Below are 26,627 nucleotides of genomic sequence, written 5' to 3' on the forward strand. Positions count from 1 at the left end.
TTAAAATTTCTCTAAAAAAATGAAGTCTCTTAAAAAAAAAAATCCCTCCTATTCAGCCTCTCACCCGGATAATCTCTGGCAACAACCGCTGTGTTTACTGTCTCTAAACTTCACTTATACAAAGTTTTTTAAGGTTTGGAGCTTTTATAAATCTATCAAACCTTCACAGATAGTGAGTACTTTCTCTGGAAATGAGTGTCTTTGACCTCAGAGCAGTTACAGTAGTTCTTAGTTATCATACCTGCAGCTCACAGGTTTGGGAGTTTGCCTCTGAAAGTACCAATAAAATCTTACTATTTTTAGTGGGGGTCGCAGGGGGGAAGGCAAGAGAAGGAACTAACAGCAAGGCTAAGCCATTTCCGCACCTCCCGGGGTTGGTGTGGGGGGCGGGAAACGGCCGGGCCCACCCGCTACGTCTGGGAGCCTGCGCTCCGGCCGCCCGGAACAGCCCCGGACACACGCCCCGTCCGCACTGCCCACTCTCCGCGCCCACTCCCGACCGGCCCGGCCCGTCTCCCGGGGACACACGCCCAAACACGGACGAGACTGACTCAGGGCCGAGGCCCGCAGACGACAGTCTTAACCTTCGCATTCTCCGCAATTTCCACACTTGGTCAGAGAGTCCTCTAACTCTCCTCAGGGTACAGGCAGCGCCGCATCCAAGAGACTGCCCGGCGTCCCAAGAAGTCCAGTAGCCACGGCCGCGCGGGGTATGACGGGGCGGGGGCGGGGTCCCGCAGGGTATGATGGGCCGGGGGGCGGGGCGCGGCGCAGCCGGGGCGCGCGAGCGGCCCGCGGGAAGCACAGCGGTGCGCGCCCCGGAGCCAGGTCCGGGTGGGCTGTGGTCCGCGCGCCGCCCCGCCGTCCTGTTGGAGGAGGGAGGGGCTGGCGCAGCCATGTTCGTGGCGCGCAGCATCGCGGCGGACCACAAAGATCTCATCCACGATGTGTCTTTCGACTTCCACGGACGGCGGATGGCCACCTGCTCCAGTGACCAGAGCGTCAAGGTGCGCGCGGGGCCGAGCCCGGAAGGAGGCGGGAGCGTGCGCGGCCCGCTGTCCGAGCGGAGGGGCGCGTGGAGAGTGGACTCTTCCCGACTTGAGGCGCGCTGCGGACACGAGGTCCGGAGCCCAGGCCGATTGGCGGGCGCCCTCCTCCTAGTTATTGTGGAGTCAACGCCGCCTGGGCCGCCTCCGCGCGGCTGCGGGGGCGTGCGTGCGTCATGGCGGCGTGCGCGCTCCTGTCGCGGGGGAGGCCGAACGCGCGGGGCAGGTCGACTCGCCAGGGCCGCCCGGCTGGGCCCCAGGCGCCATGGCATTGCTCCTCGTTGGTCAGGCTGGGACCCGGGTCGCGGGGGCGCCGGCACAGTGGGTGGGGTGAGCCGGCCCCCGCGCACCGCGGCCCCTCCATCCGGAGCGGGGTCCCGGGACCCCTCCCCGCCGTCCGCCCGCTCCTCACAGAAGTGCCGGGGCGGGGGGAGCCGCACGGCCGGTCTGCTCCGTACGCGACGTCCTCGCGGGCGGGTCGGAATCCACTTCCCGGGCTGCAAGTGTTGCGAGGCCCAGGTTTTCTCACCCACCCCTCCGCCCGCCCCGCCGTGGGAGTGTCGCAATAATTAGCGTCCGTTAACCGAGTGGGTTTCCTTATCCGAGTAAAACTCAGCCTCCAAGTCACTAGGACCTAGTGGGTCGTCCAGTACGGAGCTTTTGTCTGTCGTGGTGTTGCAGTGAAAATCTTCGTTAACCCAGCTTTTTATGTTTTCTGGATGATTTCCTTAGGCTCATTACAGTAGAGAAATTAGTGAATATTTTAAAAGTTTTTGAGAGTAATTGGCAAATTAGCTTTTTGCAGGTTTGTACTATGTTACAATACTGCTGGTGAAGAGTATCAGTGTGATAGTTGTCCGTGTCGGGCATTATCATTGCAGTTTTTTTTCTTTAATTATTTTTTATTGTGGTAAGGTACACGTAACAGAATTTACTACCTTAACCATTTTTAAGCGTACAGCTCAGGGGTATTAAGTATGTTCATATCTTTGCCTCCATCTCCAGAACCTTCTCATTTCTTACTGTCCCCGTTAAACATAACTAGCCGGTCCCTCCGGCCCCCGCCCCTGGCAGCCACCCTTGTACTTTCTGTCTCTGAATGTGGCTATTCTAGCGGCCTCATTTAAGTGGGATCTTACAGGATTTGTCTTTTTTGTGACTGGCTGATTTCACTTAGGATAATGTTTTGAAGTTCATACATGTAGCATATGTCATAATTTCCTTTGTGAAAAAGGGAATGTTTAAACTTAAAAACTTTTTAAAAAGGCTAAAAATATATATTGCATATACCGCATTTTACTTATCACTCATCTGTCAGTGAAGTTGGGTTTCTTCTACATTTTAGTTGTGAATAATGCTGGTATAAATGTGGGTGAACAAATATCTCCTTGAGGCCCTGCTTTCAACTCTTTGGGGTGCAGACCCAGAAGTGGAATTGCTGGATCACATGGCAATTCTATTTTTATTCGAAGTTTTTTGAGGAGCCACCATACTGTTTATCATTACACTTTTTTAACACAGGTTAAAATGTCTTATTGTAATCTGTATTTTTTGTTGGTAGTAATGTTGAATGTTTTGTTTTTGTTTGTTATATATACAGTTGATCCTCATTATTTGCAAATATTGTATTTGTGAATTTGCTTATTCTTTAAAATTTATTTGTAACCCCAAAATCAATGCTTATGGTTGTTTGTTGACATGAGCTGGGTGGCAAAAAATATTATAGAGTTGTCGGATGTGCATTCCCAGCTGAGGTTGGACAGGTGACACTCTGCCTTATGATTCAGGCTTTCATAATGTAAACAAGCATCCTTCTCATTGTCTATTTAGTGTCACATTTTTCACATTTTTGTTCTTTTTTTGGTGATTTCCACTGTCTGAAGTGGTCCCCAAGTGTAGTGCTGCATAGAGTTCCCACAAGCAAGAAGGCTGTGATGTGCCCAATGGAGAAAGTGTGTGTTAGGGAAGCTTCATTCAGACGTGAGTTATGCTACTATTGGCAGTGAGTTCAGTGTTATTGAATCAATAATGTATACCAAATACGGTGTTTTTAAACATACACACATAAAACAAGGTTATGTATCGATTGGTTGACAAATATATTGTGACCAGATGCTCCTGTGAATCTCACCTATCAGTATTTTCCTCAGGAGGAGTGGTTTGGTATTCGCCAATTTACTGCTTACAGTGACATTCTAGGACATAACTAGGACATAATGGCTATAAGTAACCAGACTTGACTGTAACTGATATTGTCTCCATTAACTAGTAGAGCAAAGGTTCCTTGCCCCCGGTGCTCAGCACAGTGCCTGACGTATCCAAGTTTCTCAATAAATATTTTGTTGAATGAGTGAGTGTTTACTTACTGATTGTTTTCTTTTGTGAATTTATGTTCCCCTCCTTTGCCTTCATAGTGACTAATGTTTATGTTTTTCATATTAATTTGTAGGAATTCTTGGTATAAAATATCTTTTTTCTTACAGGTCTGGGATAAAAGTGAAAGTGGGGATTGGCATTGCACTGCTAGCTGGAAGGTTAGTATTTATTTTTACAGTGATTTGAAAGAATTGAAACATTTACTATTTAGTAGCATTAGTGACTTGCTGTTCAGCTTTGAGAGAATTGTAAAAGTTATATCTTTTACTTACATTTTTTTCACTATTAAAGTAACAAATACACTTCAGAATATTTAAGAATAAGAAATTTGAAATTCTGTATCATTCTAACCTAATTATTTTTTGCATCTCAGTATTTCTTACCTTTTTCCTTTATATATTTTTTAATAGTTGTGATGTTTTGTACATAGTTTTATTTCTTGTATTTTAGAAGTAATAGCTTTACCCAGGTACATTTTTATGTATCTTGAGAATCATCAATTTTAAATGTACAGTTCGACGAGTATTAGTAAATTTACACGGTTATGCAACCATAACCATAATCTAATTTTAGAACACTTCCATCAACCCTGAAGTTTCCCTTGTGCCTTTTGGGGTCAATCCTCGTTCCCTCGTACTCCCCAAGTAACCACTGAACTATTTGTATAGTTTTACTTTTTCTAGACATTTCATATAAATGGAATTCTACAGTATGTAGTTCTTTGTTTCTGCCTACTTTCCTTAGCATGTTTTTGAGGTTCATTGATGTTGTGGCATGTGTCAGTGGTTCGATCCTTTGTAATGCTGAGTAGTATTCCCTTGTATAGATGAAGCCACATTTTATTTATTCATTCACTATTTGATGGACAATTTGATTGTTTTTAGTTTTTGGCACTTATGAATAATGCTGTTATGAACATGCCATACAAGTCTTTGTGTGGACAAACGTTTTCAATTCTCTTAGATATGTAGGAATAGAATTGCTGGGCTGTGTATGTTTTAACTTTCTTGAAAACTGCCAGACTCTTTTCCAGAGTGCCTGCACCATTTTATATTCCACCATCAATGTATGAGGGTTCCAGTCTGTCTTTTTGATTATAGCCATCTTAGTGGGTTTAAAGTGGTGTCTCACTGGGTTTCAATTTGTATGCCCTTAATGATTAATTATGTTGATAGTGTTTTCATGTGCGTATTTGCCATTCATTTATCTTCTTTGGTGAAGTGTCTATTCAAATCTTTTGTCCTCTCCCCTTTTTTTAAATTGAGGTGAGAGTCACACAACGTAAAATTAGCCATTTCAAGTAAACAAATAAATGTGAATGCATTTATTACATTCACAATGTTGTACAATTACTACCTCTGTCTAGTTCCAAAACTTATTTTTATCACTCCAAAAGGAGACTCGTATTTCTTGCTTTTTAGTTTAACAGCATGTTTCATAAGTACTTTGGTTTGTTTTTAAACATAACTATAGCAACAAAACAAATATAACAACAAATATACCCTATTTTGTTTAGCTGATGGATATTTAAGTTGTTTCCTTTTTATTGTGATGAACACCTTTGTGCAATCCTTATTCTTTAGTTAGATTGTGCTTTACTGGGAATCTAACATTTAGCAGAATCTCAGTGCCCTAGTGCATCTTTTACTTAATAGCCTGTAAAAGTAAGAAAGGTGAAATGAAAAAGACTGGACAGAACAAAGGATAAAAAATAAGGGTGCAGGGGCTTCCCTGGTGGTTGGGAGTCTGCCTGCCGATGCAGGGGACGTGGGTTCGTGCCCCGGTCCGGGAGGGTCCCACGTGCCGCGGAGTGTCTGGGCCCATGAGCCGTGGCCGCTGGGCCGGTGCATCTGGAGCCTGTGCTCTGCGGCGGGAGAGGCCACAATGGTGAGAGGCCCACGTACCGCAAAAAAAATAAAATAAGGGTGCAGGGACTTCCCTGGTGGTCCAGTGGTTAAGACTCTGTGCTTCCACTGCAGGGGGCATGGGTTAATCCCTGGTCGGGGAACAAAGATCCTGCATGCCGCATGGCACGGCCAAAAAAAAAAGGGGGGCGGTGCAAAGTTTACCATTGGATGATGACACTGTTACCATGTAGAAATTATTGGATTATGAAAGTGTTCTGAGATTATTGAGTATAAAAGTGTTAGATTGAAACAGATTTTGTAAGCATCATTGGTGGACTGGTGCTTGTTGTCATACATTATTTTTACTGGAAAGCACAAATGAATTCTGTTGATGTGAAATGCTTTAAGACTTTTCTGCCTTTTTTTTTGTCAACAAAAAGTTGGATAATAGAAATTTGAACTAATTTGACATTTTTCATCTGTAAAGATAATGCTATTGAACTTCAAATTATTTCCTCAGAATACAAGGATTTGGACTTCTCTATATTTGTTCTCATTGCCTCTTTTCCTAGAATAGTCCATTGTCTAGCCAGACATCAGAATCATTTAAGCATTTTGTTGCTATGGTTTCTTATACTGTCAGGCTTTTGGAGCATATAATTTTTTTATTTTATTTATTTATTTATTTTGCGGTACGCGGGCCTCTCACTGTTGTGGCCTCTCCCGTTGCGGAGCACAGGCTCCGGGACGCACAGGCTCAGCGGCTATGGCGTACGGGCCCAGCCACTCCGCAGCATGTGGGATCTTCCTGGACCGGGGCACAAACCCGTGTCCCCTGCATCGGCAGGCGGACTTTCAACCACTGCACCACCAGGGAAGCCCTGAAGCATATAATTTTGATTACTCTTATTTATCAGGTGGATGTTTCCTATAGAGGAAATTTGCAAGTAAAAAAAAAAACAGTGGACTGATAGAATCTCTGTTTAAAAGCTTTGTTAGGCTAAACTCTGAACCAAGTCTCCAACTATCATTAGCACGGAAAGAGGTCAACTTTATCCAGCTGGATTTTTCTTTATTAGTAAAATGTTAGAAGAATTTGACTCTAGAAGGGCTGCAATCTTAAGTACAGAGTATCTTCTAAACGTTAAAAGTGCTAGAATTGAACTTTTTTTTGGCTGCGCTGCACAGCATGCAGGCTCTTAGTTCCCCGGCCAGGGATCAAACCCATGCCCCCTGAAGTGGAAGAGTGGAGTCCTAACCACTGGACCACCAGGGAATTCCCTAGAATTTAACTTTTTAAATGTTAAATTGAATAGCTTTCTCCTTTTGTTGAAGTAAAAATACCTGTATTCTGTTTCTTCAAGTGACTAAACTCAGCTTTTTTCATTTTTTGCTTTTTTAATTCCTCAGACACATAGTGGATCTGTGTGGCGTGTGACATGGGCCCATCCTGAATTTGGACAGGTTTTGGCTTCCTGTTCTTTTGACCGAACAGCTGCTGTCTGGGAAGAAATAGTAGGAGAATCAAATGATAAACTGCGTGGACAGAGCCATTGGGTGAGACATTTGTTAGTGGTGGATTGGTGGGTGGGGAACATGAGCACCCGAGGAGCAGTGGTCTTTCCAAGAACACTTCGGGGTGGTAAGATTTTCAGTCCCACCCACCCTGACCTCCAGGGAGGAGAGAGGCGCTGGGGATTGATGTAGTCACCAATGGCCAATGAGGTAGTCATTCACGCCTGTGTAATGATGTCTCCATAAAACCCCTATAGCAGCTGTCCTCAACCTTTTTGGCACCAGGGACCCGTTTCGTGGAAGATGGTTTTTCCACGGGGAGGGCAAAGGGGGATGGTTTCGGGATGATTCAAGCACGTTACATTTGTTGTGCACTTTATTTCTATTACTATTACATTGTAATAATAAAATAATGAAATAATTATACAACTCAGCATAATGCTGACAGGAGGCGGAGCTCAGGTGGTAATGTGAGCAACGGAGAGCGGTTGTAAATACAGACGAAACTTCACTCGCTTGCCTGCTGCTCACCTCCTGCTGTGCGCCCCGGTTCCTAACAGGCCACAGACTGGGACTGGTCCATGGCCCAGGGGTTGGGGACCCCTTCCCTAGAGGACAGGGTTCGGAGGCTTCTGGACTGGTGAACACCTGGAGATTTGGGGAGAGTGGTGCCTGGAGGGGGCGTGGAAGCTCCACACCTGTCCCCAGCCTTGGGTACCTGTCCCCAGCCTGTGCGTCTCTTCCATGTGACTGTCCCTGAGTTACACCAGTCAGTCAGAAGCACAGATAACAACCTGGGTTTTCGACTGGCATCTGAAGAAGGGTGGTCTTGTGGGACTGAACTCTGAGCTCGTGGAATCTGACGCTATCTCCGGGTAGTTAGTGTCAAAATTGAGTTGAATTCTCCTTGGACACCCTGCTGGTGTCAGAATTATGTGGGGAACAGCCTCTACCCCCCACCCCCACCGGAATTGGAATTGTTACCAGAAACTTTTACTTCTTTAGGGAAATGTCTCTTCAAGTCCTTTGCCCATTTTTTTTTTTGTTGAGTTGTAGGTAGGGGTTCTTTAAGTATTCTGGATATTAATTCCTTAAGAGATATATGATTTCCAAATATTTCCTCCCATTCTGTGATTTGCCTTTTCACTCTCTTGATAGTGTCCGTAGGTGCACAAAATTTTCATGAAGTCCAGTTTATTTTTTTCTTTTGTTTCCTTGTGTTTCTGGTATCATAAATCATAGACAAATTCATTGTAATGGAGACTTTTCCCCAAAGTTTTCTTTTAAGAGTGTTGTAATTTTAGTTCTCATGTTTAGGTCTTTGATTCATATTGAGTTAATGTTTGTACACGGTATAAGGTAAGTATCTAACTTCATTCTTTTACATGTCAATATCCAGTTTTCTAACACCTTTTATTGAAAAGATTGCCTTTTCCCCATTGAATGATTTTGACATCCTTGTTGAAAATCAAGTGACCATATATGGAGAGTTTATTTCTGGACCCTATTCCATTGGTGTCTGTCTATTCTTAGGCCATAACAAATTGTTTTAATTACTGTAGGTTTGTAGCTTGCATACTATTCATATTGTTTGACTTTTTTTTTTCAAATGATGGGAGGGGTTGGCCTCATTGCCTTTGCACCGGGGCCTTCCTCAGGTAAACAGTTGCTTAAGGGCAGGGGAGCAGAGACATTTCTTGAAAAGAAAGGATTTTTCTAGCAGTCAGTCTGAGATGGATCAGTTAGCATCCTATAGGTTGGGTTTAGGAGTGGTGGCATAGAAAGGATTTTTCTTCGAACTTAATTATTTGTCTTTAGTTAAATCCACTGTCATTAATACATTTAATATTTCAGCATTCGTGTTATTAATTATTCAGTGGTGTTTTTAGACAAAAGTTTGCAAAGATGCTCTGCTATCTTTGAAGTTTGATATTCTTTTGATATTCAGACACCTTAAGATGTATTTTAGTAACCATAGACAGTAAACTCTTGATTTCTAAATTTTATTGACATTTTCAGTCAAAAATCATCTCATCTAGGTGCCAGACAGTAACTGGTACATGCTATGCTGGGATTCTCTAATTACCAGAATGCCAGCTTCGTACCATTCGCTTGGTCTCTACTACATGCCTTCTTTTAAAAGTGGATGGTAGCGGTCTGAGTAGGACTAACACTTACATTTGATGGAAGAAGTTTCACACCTTCCATTCTGCTGTTAAAGAATCTTAATTCTTTTACTTTGCGGCCTGCTTTGTATGACAAAACTGCTCATATGAAAATTCTAACATTTTCTGGTTTACTGACCTATCTGCTTAAGAAGAGAGTACTTAACCTAATTTAATAAAGTTAGACTTCGTAAGGCCTTCTTTCTTCTGCCATAGAGGGAGTAATTGATTATAGGTCACTGGTTTGTTACTGATTGCTAGCTGTGTATGTGGTACTTTGTTAAGTGCTTTGGAGGAAATTGAGGCCCACACAGGTTTTGAATACCTTATTCAAGGTTATATACCTAGTAAGTGGCAGAGGAGTTCTGTGTGATTTCAGAGCCTGTGTTCCTTCCACTCTGCCATCCTTTTTTTTTGTATTTAATTTATTTATTTTAAGATGTAATTTATTTTTTTAAAATTTTTGGCTGTGTTGGGTCTTTGTTGCTGCGCGAGGGCTTTCTCTAGTTGTGGCGAGCAGGGCTACTCTTCCTTGTGGTGTGCAGGCTTAGTTGCTCCGCGGCATGTGGGATCTTCCCAGACTAGGGATCGAACCTGTATCCCCTGCATTGGCAGGTGTGTTCTTATCCACTGCGCCACCAGGGAAGTCCCTGTATTTAATTTAAATTGTTAATTTTTTTTCAGGTCAAGAGGACAACACTAGTGGACAGCAGAACATCTGTTACCGACGTGAAATTTGCTCCTAAGCATATGGGTCTTATGTTAGCAACCTGCTCAGCAGATGGTATAGTCAGAATCTACGAGGCACCAGACGTCATGAATCTCAGCCAGTGGTCTCTGCAACATGAGATCTCATGCAAGCTAAGCTGTAGTTGTATTTCTTGGAACCCTTCAAGGTATGCTTACACAGCAATCCTCTGGTGATATAAGCCTAGTAATTATTACACTTAGCATCAGATGGTTTATTTTTTTGAAAATGCTTTTCTTAAGTAGTCTTGTTCATTATTTTTTAAAATGTATATTATGTAGAATAAAAATTCTCCTTTCTCCACCCTGTCATGTGTCTTATACCCCTATTTCTACTCCACAGAAGAAGCCAACCACTGTAAATATTCTGGTGCGCCTTCTGGACTTTTTCCATGTATATAAAATAAATATTTAATAACAAATATTTAATTTGTGTGTTTATAAACACACAAATATATGCAAATACAGGTATATGCTATCATGTACAAGTGGACACAAAACACACAGACATGTTTAGACATAACATTTTCCTTTCATGCAATTTGCCTTTTTCACTTACAGGTACATCATGGGCATTTTCCCATGTGTTAGTATAACTAGTTCTTCCTTACTCCTTTAACTGCTGTATAGAGTATGATTCTAAGACTGTATCATAGTTGATTTTTATTAAACTTTTTAAAATTAAAAGAGTAATGAGTCACCTGATAAAAAAATTCAAATAATCTAGAAGAGTACAAAATGAGAGGTAAAAGTTCCCATACTCCCTAAAAACAAATGCTGTTAGTAGTTTTGTTTTTAGATTTTAATTCTGGTAGTCACTATTTTATTTTTAAATGATTTATTTATACCTTTGGTTCTTGCTGTGTTATCTTTAGACAGTATTTATACTCATTCTGTGAAAGATGACTTCAGCACATTTACAAAGCTTTCCACTTGTGAAGGTATGACAAGGTATTTTATTTGTGGAAGTGTTAATAGTTGTTTAGTTGTATTGGTAATTATCTTAATTTTAAATATTTATTTCTCTAGTGATTTATCAATTTTTAGACTATATATTGACTCACCTCTCTTTTAAAAAAGGGGAAATCAGCTTTTTTTTGCTTCTACCACACATTCACCCTCCCATTTCCTAATATTTTGTTATATTGCTTATACAGTGACAAGATTTACAATGTTTGTATTTATGTTTTGTAAACATTTAATAATATTAAGTTATATGTGTTAAGTACACATATAAGTACTTTATCTTTTGACTACAAGTTGATTCTAAATATTAAGTAGCAACCAAATTTATAAGACTAGATTTTGTAAATATTCATTACAGACATAAATGTAATCTGTTTCATGAAAACTTCCGTTCACACGGAATAATATGGCATTAACTCCTGATGGGTGCTCTTTTCTCTTTACTGATTCCTTTACTTTTGGGTTATACTTGGCTGTCACAATTTTCGTATCACGAGTTGCCTTTGGATTTTTTGTTTTCATTTTGGTCACATACCTCTTAAAGTAACTTTTTTTCCTATATGGGATGGATGGCAAGCTTTCTGAATTCTGGCATACCCAGAAATGTTTTAATTTTTCTCCATGCTTAATTATAGTTTGACTAGTTTTAGAACTTCGGCCAAGTTCCAAATGTAAGAATTTCAAATTACTATTCTTGAATCTTTTAAACTTTAGGTGGTGAGATGTCTGAGGTCAGTCTGATACTGGATCTTTTGTAGGAAGACTAGTCTTTCTGGAAGATTTTAGGATTTTGCATTACTACTTTGAGTTGCAAGTATATTCTCCGAGTTTGTGGTTTGTCATTTTGACACTATCATGACTTTTGATAGTCTGCAGAAAGTTCTGAATTTTAATATAGCCACACTTAACAGTCTTTCTATATTTGTTATAGTGCTTTTTGTTTTTTTATTTGAAAAATTCCCCACCTTGATGTTGTCAAGTGTATTCTGAAAGGTTTTTGGTTTTGCCTTTCACACTTGGGTCATTAAAACTCCTGGAATTGCTTTGTATGGTTTAAGGTAGTAGAATTCTAAAATTTATATACCAGGATGTTTCCAGGTGTTTTTTCTTTTAAAACATTTTTCTGTTAGGGAAGATTTCAAATATACTAAAAGTATATAATAGGCAGAGCCTCAAATATCCATCACCCAGCTACAGTAATTCAAAGCTACTCTTGTTTAATCTGTATATGCCTCCCCACCTTCACAAACAAAACAAAACAAAAAAAACTGGATTATTTTTAAGTAAATCCAGACATACACTATTAGATGTTGGTCTATTTTGAATTCATCCTGCTTGATGCTTAGTGGTCCCTTTTAAGGTGAAGGTCCTTGTCTCAGATTGGGGATATTTTAGGATTCTTTGATAATTTATCCTTCTGTTTTCTCGATTCTGTCCTTCTGGAATTCATCTTTGATTATTCTTGGATTTACTCTCTATTTCTTTAAAATTGTTTGGAGATTTACTACTCTGTCTTCCAGATCTCCAACTTGTTCTTCAGGTGTACATTTTATACCATCCAGTGATGTTGGGGGTTGGGGGGAGTGGAATCATTTTTAATTGTTAAGAAGTCTTTCTTTTTCTCTGATAACTCCTTTTTTATGCCTGTCAGTTTTTGTTACATGGATACAACATTTCTCTGAGAATCCTAATTAAAATTTTTAAAAATTTTATGTTTTTTGATTTACAGTCAAGTCTCCTTTTTTGCAGTAGTTATGTTCTATCAAGTTGCTGCAACACTGAATTAGCTAATACTGAGCCACCCCTCCCAGGGGAAATACAGGATTAGGTGCTACCAGCCTCTGATCACATTTTTGTTAACTGATCAGTACTTAACCTTGTTTTATGTGTCTTTCTGTCTAAAGCCACCTTATTTAGCATATATTCATTAACATTGAACTCAGCCAACAACACTAACTCACACCTGAATGCAGCTTTTATCTAACACAGGTATTTTCTCCATAAGGAACATCATGAACTTCTTGCTAAACTTAGGAACACAAGGCAGCACGTCAGCACTGTGCTTGGGGGCCATTTTTTTTTTGCGGTACACGGGCCTCTCACCGCTGTGGCCTCTCCAGTTGTGGAGCACAGGCTCCAGACGCGCAGGCCCAGCGGCCACGGCCCGTGGGCCCAGCTGTTCCACGGCACGTGGGATCCCCCCAGACCGGGGCATGAACCTGTGCCCCCTGCATCGGCAGGCGGACTCCCAACCACTGCGCCAGCAGGGAGGCTTGGGGGTCATTTTAAACAGTGAAATCATCAACACAAAGAACAAAAATGCAGAAAACATGATGGTAAATAGAGTGCAAAGCAGGCACTGGTTTTTCAGCATAAAGCTGAAACAGGAGGGCCCATGAATGCCCCAAGTATTGGATTTTTGGTTTTGCAAATAAATTTTAGCAAGTAGGTCAGTTTACAAATGTAGAATCTGCATATGATGTGGACTGTAGGCTGTTTTATATTTTCTCAAAGATCTATTTCCTCAAAGAACTGTTTGTATGCCTTGGTCTTTAACTGTCACACTCCTTCTTTTTCTCAAGTGCATGTTAGTCTTTGCTCATGTATTTGTGAACAGGAGACTGTGATGGCTGCTAGAGAGAACTGGTGTTGGTATTTTTCTCCTGTTAGATGCTGTTTTCTTAACAGCTCATTCTCTTACTTAGGGGGTTGGCTGAGTTTTGACTAAGTAGGTGGAGTGGTTTGGCAGGGTTTCCTTGTAGGGCGACCAAGAGGGAGCTGGCAGGTGGGCATTACCCCCAAATTGCCAAAGTCAGGAGGTTTTGACTTGGGGGATAGAGCACTTTAATGTATTTTCTTCTTTCTTGTCCCTCTCCCTGCCGGCTTTGCAGTGCTACTTTATTTCAAGTTCATATCTCTCCTCATAAGTTCTAATCATCTCACTAGGATCCTTCTCAGATTTTATTTAGCCTAGAGCAGAGTCAGCTGCCAGCCATGGGGGTCTTCTGATTGCAGATTATTAAATGAATCAATTCATGATTGCCCCATTACTCATTACTATTGGTTGATTGATTGATTCGTTATTTACTTATTGATTAGAGGTTGGAGCTGCTAGAATTTCCTCCTTAATGATAGTTGTTGAGCTCTTTTTCCCTTAGCATTTTAACTGTCTGATCTCCTTTTGCTTCCTGGAATCCTCCAGATTTCATGATTTCTGATGGCACATTCTGATTTCTGCACTGTTACAGTGTTATTTTTTCATCATTTCCATGGAGGCGTAGGAAGGAGATGCAGGTGATCAGTCTCCTGTATTCAGTCAGAGTTGGATGGTTTTGCTCACTGTTTAATTATGAGTCATATTTGGAAAATGGTTTAAATGTGATCATCTTATTTATGGATATACAAATGAGATAATCCTTAATTCAGGTTGTTATCTGGATGTTTCACAATTTAATTTTTAGAATATTTTAAAAATTTATATTTTCAGTAATTTTAGAATATATTACTATAAATGTACTTGTCCTTGATCAAATAAATACATTTGTGGAACATTGAAAAAAGAAATTTTGTGAGATATAGAAATTACTATAATTTACATCCCTTTGAATAGCCAAGAATTATAATAAGTAACTTGTAATTTTATTTTATTACTATAGGACTTTGTAGTTTACCTGGTATTTTTCTTTTTTTTTTTTAATTAAAAAAAATGTTTGTTTATTTGTGGCCGTGTCGGGTCTTAGTTGCAGCACTTGGGCTTCTCTCTAATTGTGGCGTGCAGGCTCCAGAGCACGTGGGCTAGTTGCCCCAAGGCATGTGGGATCTTAGTTCCCCAACCAGGGATCGAACCTGTGTCCCCTGCATTGGCAGGTGGATTCTTAACCACTGGACCGCCAGGGAAGTCCCTACCTGGTTTTTTCCTTATATTAGGTGATGTCGTTATCAGATGCTTTAGTAATAAACACCTAAACGTTTTTTTTTAATTATCGCATTTTGTTTTCAGCTTTATGAAATTGGCAGATCACAATATCAAGATCAAAGGTTAAACAATACCTCTATGTCATGTTCATAGAGGTATTACTTAATCTGGATGGGGGAGGCAAAGGAAATATCTAGGACATTAGACATAGAAATGAAAAAAAAAGATTCAACCTAGAGTCAACGTCAGTGGAGTTCACTCTCTTATTGCTTATCTTTTGCCTTTGTCAAAACGCAGTTGACCACAAATGAGTCTGGAGACTAGAGAATGACAGGCATGCCTTCCTGAGGGTGGTCTTTTTCTACTTTTCCTTCTCCGTCGGGGTGGGGTTCTTTTTGTACGAAGCATGTAAAAATCTTTTTGCCATGAATTTGGTCACCGTAAAATTACTTTTCATTCTATAGTTAATGACCAGATCTTTTAGAAAGAAAAATTCTAACGCCTCTTAAGTGTCTTTAAAAAAAAAATCTATTGACTGCTTGAAGCCTTTTGTTTTGGGAAAAGGACTACTTTCTAAGCCATAAGAAAATGTGGTTAAAAACAAGGTGAAAGCCCAGTGTCCTCAGTCCCCAGGCTGAGAACTCAGGGGTACCCCTCCTGGGTGTGTGGTGCCGGGCGTGGCAGGGGTCTAGTCCGCAGTGACACGCTGACTGGTGGGTTGCATGGCTGCTGAACGCATTTTTAATTCTCTGAACTAAATGTGCATTAACTTTATAATTATGTAAAATATCTTTTACTTTTCCTTTCTAGCTCTCGTGCTCATTCCCCCATGATCGCTGTAGGAAGTGATGACAGCAGCCCAAACGCAATGGCCAAGGTTCAGATTTTCGAATATAATGAAAACACCAGGTCAGTACTGCTTTGGTTAAGTTATTGTTCTGAATTGCATTTAATTTTTTAAAATGTTATTTCTTTATTCATTAACTCAGTTACGCATTATTTGTCACATATTTACTGATTTCCTATGATACGCTAAGTTCTCTGCTCTGGTAATATAAAATTGAGTGGTGTAGAGGAAAAGGTAATTGATCTCCCAGTATGTACCGTCATGAAGGGAAAACAAACAAACAAAAAAAAGGTGAAAAATGGTGACGAATTTTATAAACTGGGAGAATCAGGATGTTCAGAGATTATGCCTAGGGGGAGGGGGCCAGGAAGATTCATTCAAAAGGAGACCCATAGGGCTTCCCTGGTGGCACAGTAGTTGAGAGTCCGCCTGCTGATGCAGGGGACATGGGTTCGTGCCCCGGTCCGGGAGGATCCCACATGCCGTGGAGCGGCTGAGCCCATGAACCATGGCCGCCGAGCCTGCGTGTCTGGAGCCTGTGCTCCGCAACAGGAGAGGCCACAACAGTGAGAGGCCCGCGTATCGCAAAAAAAAAAAAAAAAAAAAAAAAAATGGAGACCCATAGAATGAGTAGAAATTAGCCAAAGAGGGCAAAACATTCCAGATGGAGAAAACTGCATGTGTTGAGAGAGAGCCAATATATTTTCGCTGTGTTTGGAACATAATAGGTAAAAGGGAGTGTGATGAGAAATCTGGAAGGCTTATACCTGCAAGACCTACTGTTCAACGTTTAATTTTTATCTTAAGGGTAATGTGAAGCCATTGAAAGACTTCTCAGTTGGAGAATAACAGGATCAGATGGTAGTTTAACACTCCCGAGGTGTGGAAATAGACTTTGTTGTAGCTTCCTTTATCATCACTTAAAAAACTCAATTCTTGCTGTTGTCAGCTTAACTTTTTTCTTTACACTCAAATTTTAGGGAATTCAGGTACCCTTTTTCTTAAAAAAGATGTTAATGGCTAACAAATCAAGATCTCATTCTAATTAAGTTTTAGTTACTCTGTTTTAAGCTAAACTTAAAAAAAAAATTAAAGGAAGAAACCTGGGAGGTTATATTACATTCCTAGGGCTGTCAAAGCAAATTACTACAAACTGGTGGCTTAAAAGAGATGTTTCTTTTCAGAGTTCTGGAGGCCAGAAATCTGAAATCAACGTGTTGTCAGGGCTGTGCTGCTTTCAGACTCTTTCCTTGTCTCTTCCAGCTTCTGGAGGCTCCAGGAGTTCCGTGGCTGAGCTGCATCACTCCAATCTCTGCCTGTGTCTTCACATGGCTTCTTCTCTAATGTCTGTTTCTCTCTCATCCTGAGATCCTTAATTGTATCTGCAAAGGCCCTTTCCGATAGGTCACATTCACAGTTTCTGGGGATTGGGGCTGGACATATTATATATTGCAGAGATAAACGCTACTTCATTGTGAGCAAGATGGAGAAAATGGAGATACCTAGACATGTGGATTTTTAAAATTTTCATTTCTGATAATTCTAACGTAAATTGTTTTTTCATTTAGGAAATATGCAAAAGCTGAAACCCTCCTGACAGTCACGGATCCTGTCCACGATATTGCCTTTGCTCCAAACTTGGGACGGTCTTTCCACATTCTTGCCATAGCAACCAAAGACGTGAGAATTTTTACATTAAAGCCTGTGAGGTGAGTTTTTGAAACAATTACTAATTTGAAAGTTCTCTTACCTCTTGCTTATTTTCATTTGTGGAGGAGAGTGTAGAGGCAACAGTGATCTGAAGAATGGATTCTTTTTTTTTTGGCGGTTCGCGGGCCTCTCATTGCTGTGGCCTCTCCCGTTGCGGAGCACAGGCTCCAGACGCGCAGGCTCAGCGGCCATGGCTCTCGGGCCCAGCCGCTCCGCGGTATGTGGGATCTTCCCGGACCGGGGCACGAACCCATGTTCCCTGCATCGGCAGGCGGACTCTGAACCACTGCGCCACCAGGGAAGCCCAAGAGGAGATTTATGTTTTCTTAGTTGTGTTTTATTTAGGCAGATACTAAAATGAATTGGATCCTCTGAATATAATTGCACTCTATAAATGTTTGAAGGAATGAGAGGTGGCAGTCTACTTAGGGAAAATTAAATTAGAACTGAGACATTCTTGTGAATAATCTATTTAGCTTTAACTTTGGAATTGTGAGTTTCTGTTCTTTTTCTTTTCTTTTTTCCTTCTTCTCTCCTCCTATTCTTCCCTTCCTACTACTTTTTCTTTTGAAATTAATCATTGTCATCTCTTTTATTCCTCAACTTTTTGGGGGGAATAAAATCCTCTTTAGTCACTTAATATCTTTTATGTGGTAGGATCATGCCAGGTACTGGGGAATCAAGTGAAAGTGACATGGCCCATCTCTCAGTAAGCTATGGAGGTTGGGGGGCAGGTATGGATATGACATTGATATGGCGTGTATGTGAGACCATTTGTATTTTTTAATTTAGAACGGTGAGTGTGTGTGTGTGTGTGTGTGTGTGTGTGTGTGTACACTCAGAATTCCTCAGGAAAATTTTTTTATTAACAGGAAAGAACTTACTTCCTCTGGTGGGCCAACAAAATTTGAAATCCATATAGTGGCTCAGTTTGATAATCATAATTCTCAGGTCTGGCGAGTGAGTTGGAATATAACAGGGACAGTGCTGGCATCTTCAGGAGATGATGGCTGTGTCAGGTTGTGGAAAGGTAAGATTTCATTGGAGGAATTGTTGCTTTATGATGCTACTTTAGAATTTTCACTTAGAAATGTAAACTCTGAAGTATTTTGAAAAAAATTATCTTTCTACAGTTACTTTTAAATTAATGTCTCATATTGTGTTGAATCTTTATTATTCTACCTAGTTCATAGCAGTAATTGACTAATTGAATTGTTTACGTTTCCATGTGGAACAAAGTAAAACTAACTGTAACAGAATATACACTACCTCCAAAGATACCATTTGCTATGTGTGTAACTTGTGGGACTTCTCTACAAACCCAGGATATAGTCATCTCTTATTTGATTAAACAATTGCTTTAGCCAACAAGCCCTTAAGAGAAGAAAAATCCAGTATCTTCCCCACTTCTTCTCTACAGCTCCCAAAAGTTAGAGAATCTTGAGGCCACTGATTCTAAAAGTTTCTTACAAATGCCAAGCAGAGGAAGTGGTCTGGGCGGTCGACACAGACTGTGGGTGCTGTGGCGTGGTCTGCACTTCTCCACGGATGTTTATCCACTGGCTCTGTGTACCACTCTAGTCGGTGGTGTCCCATCTTTAGGATTCGAAGTTACAGCTTCGTTCATTTCCCCTGAGGAGTTACTGTTCCCAAACTGCAGTTTGGCTGAGTCTCTGGTAGAACCAGCCCAGGTGTCCCTTTCCTCAGGGTCTTTGCTGCCCCGTCCTGCCTAACTTGGATTTCCTGAGCTCAGTGTCTGCAGTGACCAGTTTTGCATCCAAACAATTAGGCCAAGTTGGATAAGCCACTCAAACCCCAGAGGTTCTGTTACCTACATCCATGAGGACTTGACTTGTACTCGCTGAACTGAGAAGGTGACTCCATTACCCACACATCAGAACTGAAATTCATTATAATGAAGACAGAATTTTATTTTGATATTAACTTAATGTAATAATGTGGTAGCTTAGAGAATTGTCTCTGTTAATATTTATCTAGTAAGGAAAGGAAATGGGTGGTGAGAGCTTTGTTTTTAAATTAGTATTTCTTTAAAAACTTCAAAAAATAATTGTTAAAATTGAGATATATGTGTTTCATTTAAAAAAATGTCTTTACCATTTATCCTGAGAGATATGTAGCCTGTAGGTCTCTTTTATTTCTTTAATTGTAGATTTGTGCCCTGGAACATAGGTATTAGTCATGTTAATGAGTTTGACCATTTTCCTTTCAGCTAATTATATGGACAACTGGAAGTGTACTGGTATTCTGAAAGGTAATGGGAGCCCTGTCAATGGGAGCTCTCAGCAGGGAAACTCAAATCCTTCTCTAGGTTCAAATATACCAAATCTTCAGAATTCATTAAATGGATCTTCTGCTGGCAGGTAGGCTGTTTTGTGAGAAAACTAGAAATTATCTTCTTTTTAAATCATTCTGGTAGCCATACTGAAGGTGTGTTATTTCATGGATTTTAAGATTGAATCAAGAAATTCACACGTAACTGTGGCACTAGAAGAGAAGGAGGCACTTTGGTAGCTCTGTATTTGGCTTATTACTTGGTCATAATATTTACAGGTAGGTTCTGAGGCCGTTAAACAAACTCAATTATATGCTGAAATTTAGTGGTCTTCCAGAAACATATATAACTTTGAAGTAATGAGATGAAGAGGAAGTTTGGGACAGTACTGAGGATCGTAGTCCCAGATGAGCATTAGTGTTGCTAGTGCTGGTAGGGTGGCCTTTGAGTCAGGTTAAGCTGAAATTTTAAATAAAACACACAAACTAAAGCTTTGTAAAAGTGAGTAAATTAAATGTTTTTTGTGTGTGTGTTTAAAATTTTCATGGAGATTGTAAGAGGATATGGTAAATTCTGAGTTCTTGATTTTTAGAATTTTTAGTATATTTTAGATTCTCAAAGAATGTTTAATGTTATCTAAAGAGTTGTCCTTTTGTTTTCATATTCAAATTTCAATTTGTAAGGTAAAATTATTTTAATATGCCTTTGTGAATAATTTGGAATACTATTTAGGAAACTTCAAAGCACAGCCTTAACAAACTGTCACGTGGTTGTCCTGTTGTCAACTTAAATGAAAGAAGAGAATTGTATTTTAAATTTCCTCAACTATTTTTTTTTTTTTTGCGATATGCGGGCCTCTCACTGTGGTGGCCTTTCCCGTTGCGGAGCACAGGCTCCGGACGCACAGGCTCAGTGGCCATGGCTCACGGGCCCAGCTGCTCCGCGGCATGTGGGATCTTCCCGGACCGGGGCATGAACCCGTGTCCCCTGCATCAGCAGGCGGACTCTCAACCACTGCGCCACCAGGGAAGCCCTCCTCAACTATTTTTGTATTGTTATATTTTTATAAAGGAGTCCTGCTTTTTGATTTTTAAGTATTTGCATGAAAACAACTTCAGGTCACCATAGAAGATATCAGATTATAAAGATTATTCCATGAAGCAAAGATACTAGTGTTAATTTTTTAAAAAAAATCTGGTTTTTGGTTGCTGCCTGTACTGCACATTTTCTTTTGTAAAGAGCTTTGAAGTTTTGATGTGTTCTTATTGTGCCAATAACCATGTGTGTTAGATCTGTGATGCATTTTCCCTTCTCCATTTGTATTATGTCCTTTAACAGAAAGCACAGCTGAGTACCAGCTAACTGGAGTAACTTTGCTGTTTTGCTGCTTGTTGCATGCACACAGGAATGGGAAGCAAGCTCCTTTTCCCCTTCCCCAGCGCCGTTTGACCTCTCCCAAGATACACCAACAGCCTGCTTACTACTAAACGCAGTCCAAAAGGCCTTTAAAAATACAGTGTATATCATTTTTTTTTGTGCTAGCCAGTTTATTGACATTATTTGAAACTTTTGAAATATAAATGGAGAGGCTTTTTGTTGAGACATTGTCACCAAAACAATTTTTTGAAATGTTTCTGAAATGAACATGGGTTTTAAAATTAACGGATTGTTACCATCCTCATTGCTAGTTGGGAGGAGGGAAAATATCACTCTATTCCATCTGGAGACTATATATAGACTTATGTCTTTTATTTTCTAAAACAGTAAGCTAAAATGAATTTTTATAATTTTAATTTGAAGATTGAATATTTTTCATAAAGATTGTTTTGAGTGCTAATTTGTTTACCTTTTGTAGAATTGGTTTATACATGATATTATTCAGTACAACTCTGTTATTTCTTTGTAATGTTTAAAAAGTATTAGTGAAGGAGTGAGAGAAGTAGTAGTGAAAGTAACTTGACTGTACAGTTTGTAGCCAAACAACATTTGGTATTGCTTCATTTATAATTTAGAAGTAAAATGAAAACATCTTTGTAAGTTTTCAGTTCATATTCACTAAAGAGATAAATGTTTCTAATATGTGCTTGTATATTTTTATGGTGTGATTTCATGGCTTAAGGTTTCCTTCAAGTCAAAATTTGGAAACATAGTATAAGAAGCAGATAAAACTCTGCTAAAATTGTGCATGCGTGTTAACCTCCACATTCCATGTCCCAGGATTTTCTTAATTTTGTTGGCTGCTTCATTTAGTTCATATCCTCTGATAACAAAGCTATAAATCTTTTTTTGAGAAAATGGTAAAGTATTACGGGTAAGTTTTAAAATGGCAGAAGAATAACAATAGGACATATTTTTGAGCCCTTTTACTTATCAAAATTTTGTACTAGTCTTTTTGCAGAAAAACATCTAAGTACATTCAAAGATTGTGTTTCTTCAAAAGTATGTTGCAATAGCTGGCCATACTATGTGAAAGTCTATCTGAATTGGTCCTCAGTATCATGTATGCACTAAAAAATGTGCTGCTGCTACAAGTGAAGTGTTGCTTAAAGAAAAAGCTTATTTGATTTGTAAATTACAGGAGAGCATCAATATGTTTCTGAGAGACTAGAAAATGTTTTAAATTATAAAATTAATGTCTTTTTTGTAACATTCATACTGATAATTTTTTTAACATTTTAAGTTTAACAGATTGTATTTCTTTTTTCAAGTTTCTATACTTGCTTAAATGAGCCTGATTTGAGTAAGGGTCTTGATTTTGCTATTATGTTCCGTTAGTTTTGGCATGAATATAGTAAAGCTTTTTTTTCTAGCATGTGTTTTTTCCTCTTTGGTTCTCTTTGTATTTACTACTTTTCTCTTTTTCTTCTGTTTTTTCTTTTTTTTTTTCTGTTGTTTTTGTTTTGTTTTGGTGTTTTGTTCCTGTCTTCATTGTTTCAGGTATTTCTTTCCCCCTCTGGATTCCCCACGGGCTGGATCGAGATGGTCCAGTTATGCCCAGCTCCTTCCTCCTCCTCCTCCTCCTCCTCCTCTGATAGAGCACTCTTGCGATGCTGACACTGCCAGCCTCCAGTATCCTCACCCTCGCAGACGATCTCTCTCTCGGCCTCTTAATCCCTTACCTGAGAATGAAGGGGTTTAAAAAACACTGATTTAACACTTAAAGGCCTTATTCAAGTGCTTGTAAATGCTTTCATTCCTGGCTTTTTGTTTTTCTTCATTTTCTTTCAGAAGATTTTTCTAATTTAGGGTCTGTCTTGCATGTATTACAACCAGAACATGGTGTTTGGAACCTAAATGTGTTTGTGCTTCTGCATCAAAGGAATATTTGCTTCATTGGTTGATAACCTTTGATGAAATATGAGATGTGTACACATAACATTAACTGTGAGAGTTACACACAATAGCTGACTTCAAAGTGCCTGTTCTGTACATTTTATTTTGAACTGTTATGGCGTTAAGTTTCTTATGGTTTGTCATACTGGTTAATGTGAAAGCATATCGTTATAGAGTTAACTTTGCCTTTGAGACATGATAAAAAATGTTTTTGATTTTTACAGGCTAATGTTGCAACTGACTAGTTTGTAAAATAAATCATTCCTGTGTATAAAGCAGCAAAACATATTATGGACTGTTTGGTCTTTTTTTTTTTTTCTTTTAAAGGAAACTGCCTTTCACTACTTGGAATTATTGTTTAAAGCTTTTGTAATTATTCTCCAAGTAGATTATTTAATAAAATATATTGTTAAAGATATGAATCTGTTGCCATATAAAAATAGAATGTAGTTTATTTGATGGTTGGTAAAGCTTATTTATATCTCCTTAAAATATCATATTGCTAAAAAAAGATCCAAACAATCAGAAATTAGGGGATGATCATGGCATTTATTTAGAAGGTAGAAAGTTAGTATGCAGACTAACATCTAGAATCAACAAATGTCTACTTGACATTTGAACTATTTGAACAGCATTTCGTGTGTCTATCAGCTGATCACACAGATGGTATAGTCGTTATAAATATATATAACTTATAATCTAATTTTCAAAGACACTCTCCTATCAATAGACACTTTCCTGTCAAACCCCTAGAGCTTCTTAACATGCAAAGGATAAAGAGCTTATAAAGTATATTGTATTTTAATTTAAGGCAAGGTCTTCCTTCTGTTAAAGGACTTGTTTTAGACCGGTAGACTAGTCGAGTTTCAAAGCAAGAGGTCTCACTTTAAGTCTGGATCTAGCTCAGAATTAAGAATTCAGGTCTTTTAGATTTCAATCATTATCAAGGTACGTGGGGTAGGATGGGGTAATGAATTGAGACAGGCCCTCCCATTTAGTGAACATTGGGCATCTTCTATATGCAAGATACTGTGCTAAACACTTTGGGATATGTAAAAAAAAAACAGAAAGGTAGTCGGCACACATTCATTCTAGTGGGAGAAGGCATTTACAGAATTTACAAAGGGTAGTGAGGATTCAGCTTCATAAAAAAGGTTGAACGGTACAGGAGGCATTAAAGAAAGTGATTTATATGTCAGCAGGATTTGGAAGGGATGTGGGATTGTGACATGTTGGAGTACTTAAAGTGGAAGAGGGCGGAGTCCAGGGTGATGGCCCAAATGTAGAAGAGAACAGGGCGTGTGCAGGCAGAGGATTAAGTTTTAGTCCAATGAAAGAACAAGGTTCATTTGGGGAGCTAGTGGGAGATTAACCTGGATGCATACCTTGTGGTCACACTGTAGAAGGTGCTGGATATTGGAGGTTGAGGTGTTACCACTCAGAGCAGTTGGTAAAGGGAAGCCATGTGAGACGTCCGCCTTTCCTAACTGGACGGGTGTCTCTTCTAATTCCCCGGAAGGTACCCTTGGCCATGGGGCCACTTCAAGCTCTTCCTGGAATTGGAGATTTGGAATTCACTATTTCTTCCTTTTCAGTTGGTCAGATAATAGCTAATGTTGCTGAGTGCCTCCACGTGCCAGTGCTCTTCTAGATGCAAGTTAACTGACTTCATCCTCACAGCAAACTCTGAGGCAAGTGCTCTGATTATCCCCGTTTTACAGATGAGGACACCTGCAGGTTTAAGCTCTTTGTGCGAGGCTGCACAGTTAGGAAGTGAGAGCATTGAGATTTGGGCAGTCTGGCATCTCAGTGAAGGCTCTTTTCCTGCAAATACTTTGGAGTGTAGATCCCTGTCACTGTCAGGTTGCTGGGTGCCATGGGGAGACCTCCAGTCACTTGATCTTTATGAAGGAAGGACAGTGAGTTGGGTTCAAGGGATTCAGGGTGAGTGACAGTCTGGAACAGTGGACACATTCCAGCAGTTCACTGCCAGCGTGTGGCCATGGTGTAGGCAGAGCGTTGCTCATTACACTCAAATAGCATCCTTTCAGCTCTAGAGCTAAGGATTTGATTTGTTTTTCAAGATTCAGAAAATATTGAGATTTTCGCCATTTAATCTGTGTTCATTGAGTTTGGACACAGGTAGAACAGGCGTGGTTAAATGCCAAGGCTGGAAGGTTTCAAGAAGAGATGTCAAGATAACTGCGGAGACATCACTGAGTTTGATGGGAGGCCAGTCCTGATAAAGTAAAACAAGTGTGGAAGTAGTACTCAGGGCCAAGCCAGAAACAGAATGAGTGACAATGAGGTGTGAAAGGAGGCAGTTAAGGATAGGAGAGACAGAGTGGTCTTTGTGTGATAAAATGGAATCAAGGAAGGGTGCGTGTCTTATTCATTTTTAAAAAAAATTATTTGTTTTATTTATTTATTTTTGGCTGCATTGGGTCTTTGTTGCTACGCGTGGGCTTTTCTCTAGTTGCAGAGAGCATAGGCTACTCTTCGTTGCGGTGTGCAGGCTTCTCATTGCGGTGGCTTCTCGTTGCAGAGCACGGGCTCTAGGCGCGCGGGCTTCGGTAGTTGTGGCTCGTGGGCTCTAGAGCGCAGGCTCAATAGTTGTGGCGCATGGGCATAGTTGCTCCGCGGCATGTGGGATCTTCCTGGACCAGGGCTCGAACCCTTGTCCGCTGCATTGGCAGGCAGATTCTTAACCACTGAGCCACCAGGGAAGCCAGGGTGTTTTATTTTTTGCAGAGAGATGCAGAGTTTCCAAAGGCAGAAAGGAAGAGAGTGAAGAGGGCATCCAGGAATGATTGTTGAGCAATATTTTGGAGGAGGTAGAAAGTTGTGATAAGCAGATGTCTTTTCCTACCAGGCTAAAATGAGGAGTAGGGACTGCTGAAGTCCCAAGTGTGCATCGTCAACATTCAACAGCTATTCTATGGATGCAGTTAAAGAGTTAACTTTGTTAAAGAGGAACTGTAGGGAAGAAATTCTGAGATCAAGAAAAGTGAAAGGTGTGGTTTCAGTAAAGCAGTAGTTAGGACCTCGTGGTGAGCAGGCGTTGGTGATGGGACTCGTGGCCTAAGGAGAACGGGAAATAGAGGAAGATAATTAGGGACGTACCGTCTCATCTCCTCGCCCCTCTTCACCCGGAACCAACCTTACTGCGCCCCATGGGCGACTTGGTGTAGCGCGGACCCCGGGGATGACTTCCTAACCGCAGCACTGTCAGTGTAAACGTGCGGCAGGTGACCACACGTCAGCATCCGCTCCCGTAGGGACAGTGCCAACACTTCCGAACTCGGGGTGTGTCAGATGCCTGGTCCACCCGAAGTAGTTCTCTGTGCTCTAGGCGAGTGCCGCTGCTCTGCAGCACCAGGTAAGAGAGGCGTGGCGTCCTCCAGTGGGCGCGGCGCCTCCGCGCCGGGCGCGGCTTCCCGCTTCAAATCCGGAATGCCCGCCCTCGTCCAATCAGCGGGCTCGTCCCTTCGCGCCGTCCAGTCCAAAGCTGGCTTGGAGTCCCCGCCCCTCGGTCCGTGTAGCGAACCGACGTAAACCCCAGGGGCGCACCGTACGGCCGGCCGCCTTTTGGGGACGCGCGCACGCGCACTGGCAGAGGCGCTGGACGCCGGACCTCTTTTTCGCGGACTTTCTGCCGGCTGGGCGCTCGCGGCCGGCGTCGCGGGCTCGGTGAGGGGTCGCCGGGGGGCGGGGCGGGCGAGTCGGGCTGCCATGAGAGCGGGGCCTCCGGGACTCGGGTCTTTTGTCCGGGTCCTGGTCCCTGTCTCCCCAACGCGGCGCTCCCCGCTCGCGGGCCGGGCCGGGCGGGGGTGACGCGCTGCTGACCGGCGGATGCGGCCGCGTCA

The 26,627-nt window shown here is 41.0% G+C and overlaps 2 protein-coding genes across 4 annotated transcripts in view; both read left to right on the forward strand.

Moving 5' to 3' along the window:
• The first annotated feature begins 783 nt into the window (after positions 1-783).
• SEH1L (SEH1 like nucleoporin) lies at positions 784-23,049 on the forward strand. Of its 3 annotated transcripts, none has more exons than XM_060122060.1 (9): positions 784-1,121; positions 3,530-3,580; positions 6,680-6,826; positions 9,634-9,845; positions 15,389-15,487; positions 16,994-17,134; positions 18,008-18,165; positions 19,366-19,516; positions 22,366-23,049. In XM_060122060.1, exons 1-9 carry the CDS (start codon positions 897-899, stop codon positions 22,565-22,567), a joined length of 1,386 nt encoding a protein of 461 aa, XP_059978043.1. In that variant the 5' UTR covers positions 784-896; the 3' UTR covers positions 22,568-23,049. The 3 variants fall into 3 exon arrangements, with proteins under 3 accessions (XP_059978043.1, XP_059978044.1, XP_059978045.1); XM_060122061.1 differs by having other exon boundaries at positions 784-1,007; XM_060122062.1 differs by having other exon boundaries at positions 20,767-22,512.
• A 3,317-nt stretch (positions 23,050-26,366) lies between these two features.
• CEP192 (centrosomal protein 192) overlaps positions 26,367-26,627 on the forward strand; it is a 93,835-nt gene continuing 93,574 nt past the window's right edge. Inside the window, exon 1 of the mRNA XM_060122059.1 lies at positions 26,367-26,451. The gene's annotated coding sequence lies outside the window, so the exon portion shown is untranslated. The remainder of the gene's footprint in view (positions 26,452-26,627) is intronic.

Source organism: Lagenorhynchus albirostris, chromosome 14 (assembly GCF_949774975.1).
Source record: "Lagenorhynchus albirostris chromosome 14, mLagAlb1.1, whole genome shotgun sequence".
Lineage (NCBI taxonomy): Eukaryota > Metazoa > Chordata > Mammalia > Artiodactyla > Delphinidae > Lagenorhynchus > Lagenorhynchus albirostris.

What these genes read in the sequence shown, in the direction of transcription:
- SEH1L (XM_060122060.1), top strand. Translation starts at nt 897, where the DNA reads ATGTTCGTGGCGCGCAGCATCGCGGCGGACCACAAAGATCTCATCCAC. An exon ending in AGGCGCGCTGCGGACACGAG is followed by an intron (nt 1,122 to 3,529) that starts GTCCGGAGCCCA and finishes TTTTTCTTACAG; the next exon opens with GTCTGGGATAAAAGTGAAAG. An exon ending in ATTTCTTGGAACCCTTCAAG is followed by an intron (nt 9,846 to 15,388) that starts GTATGCTTACAC and finishes TTTCCTTTCTAG; the next exon opens with CTCTCGTGCTCATTCCCCCA.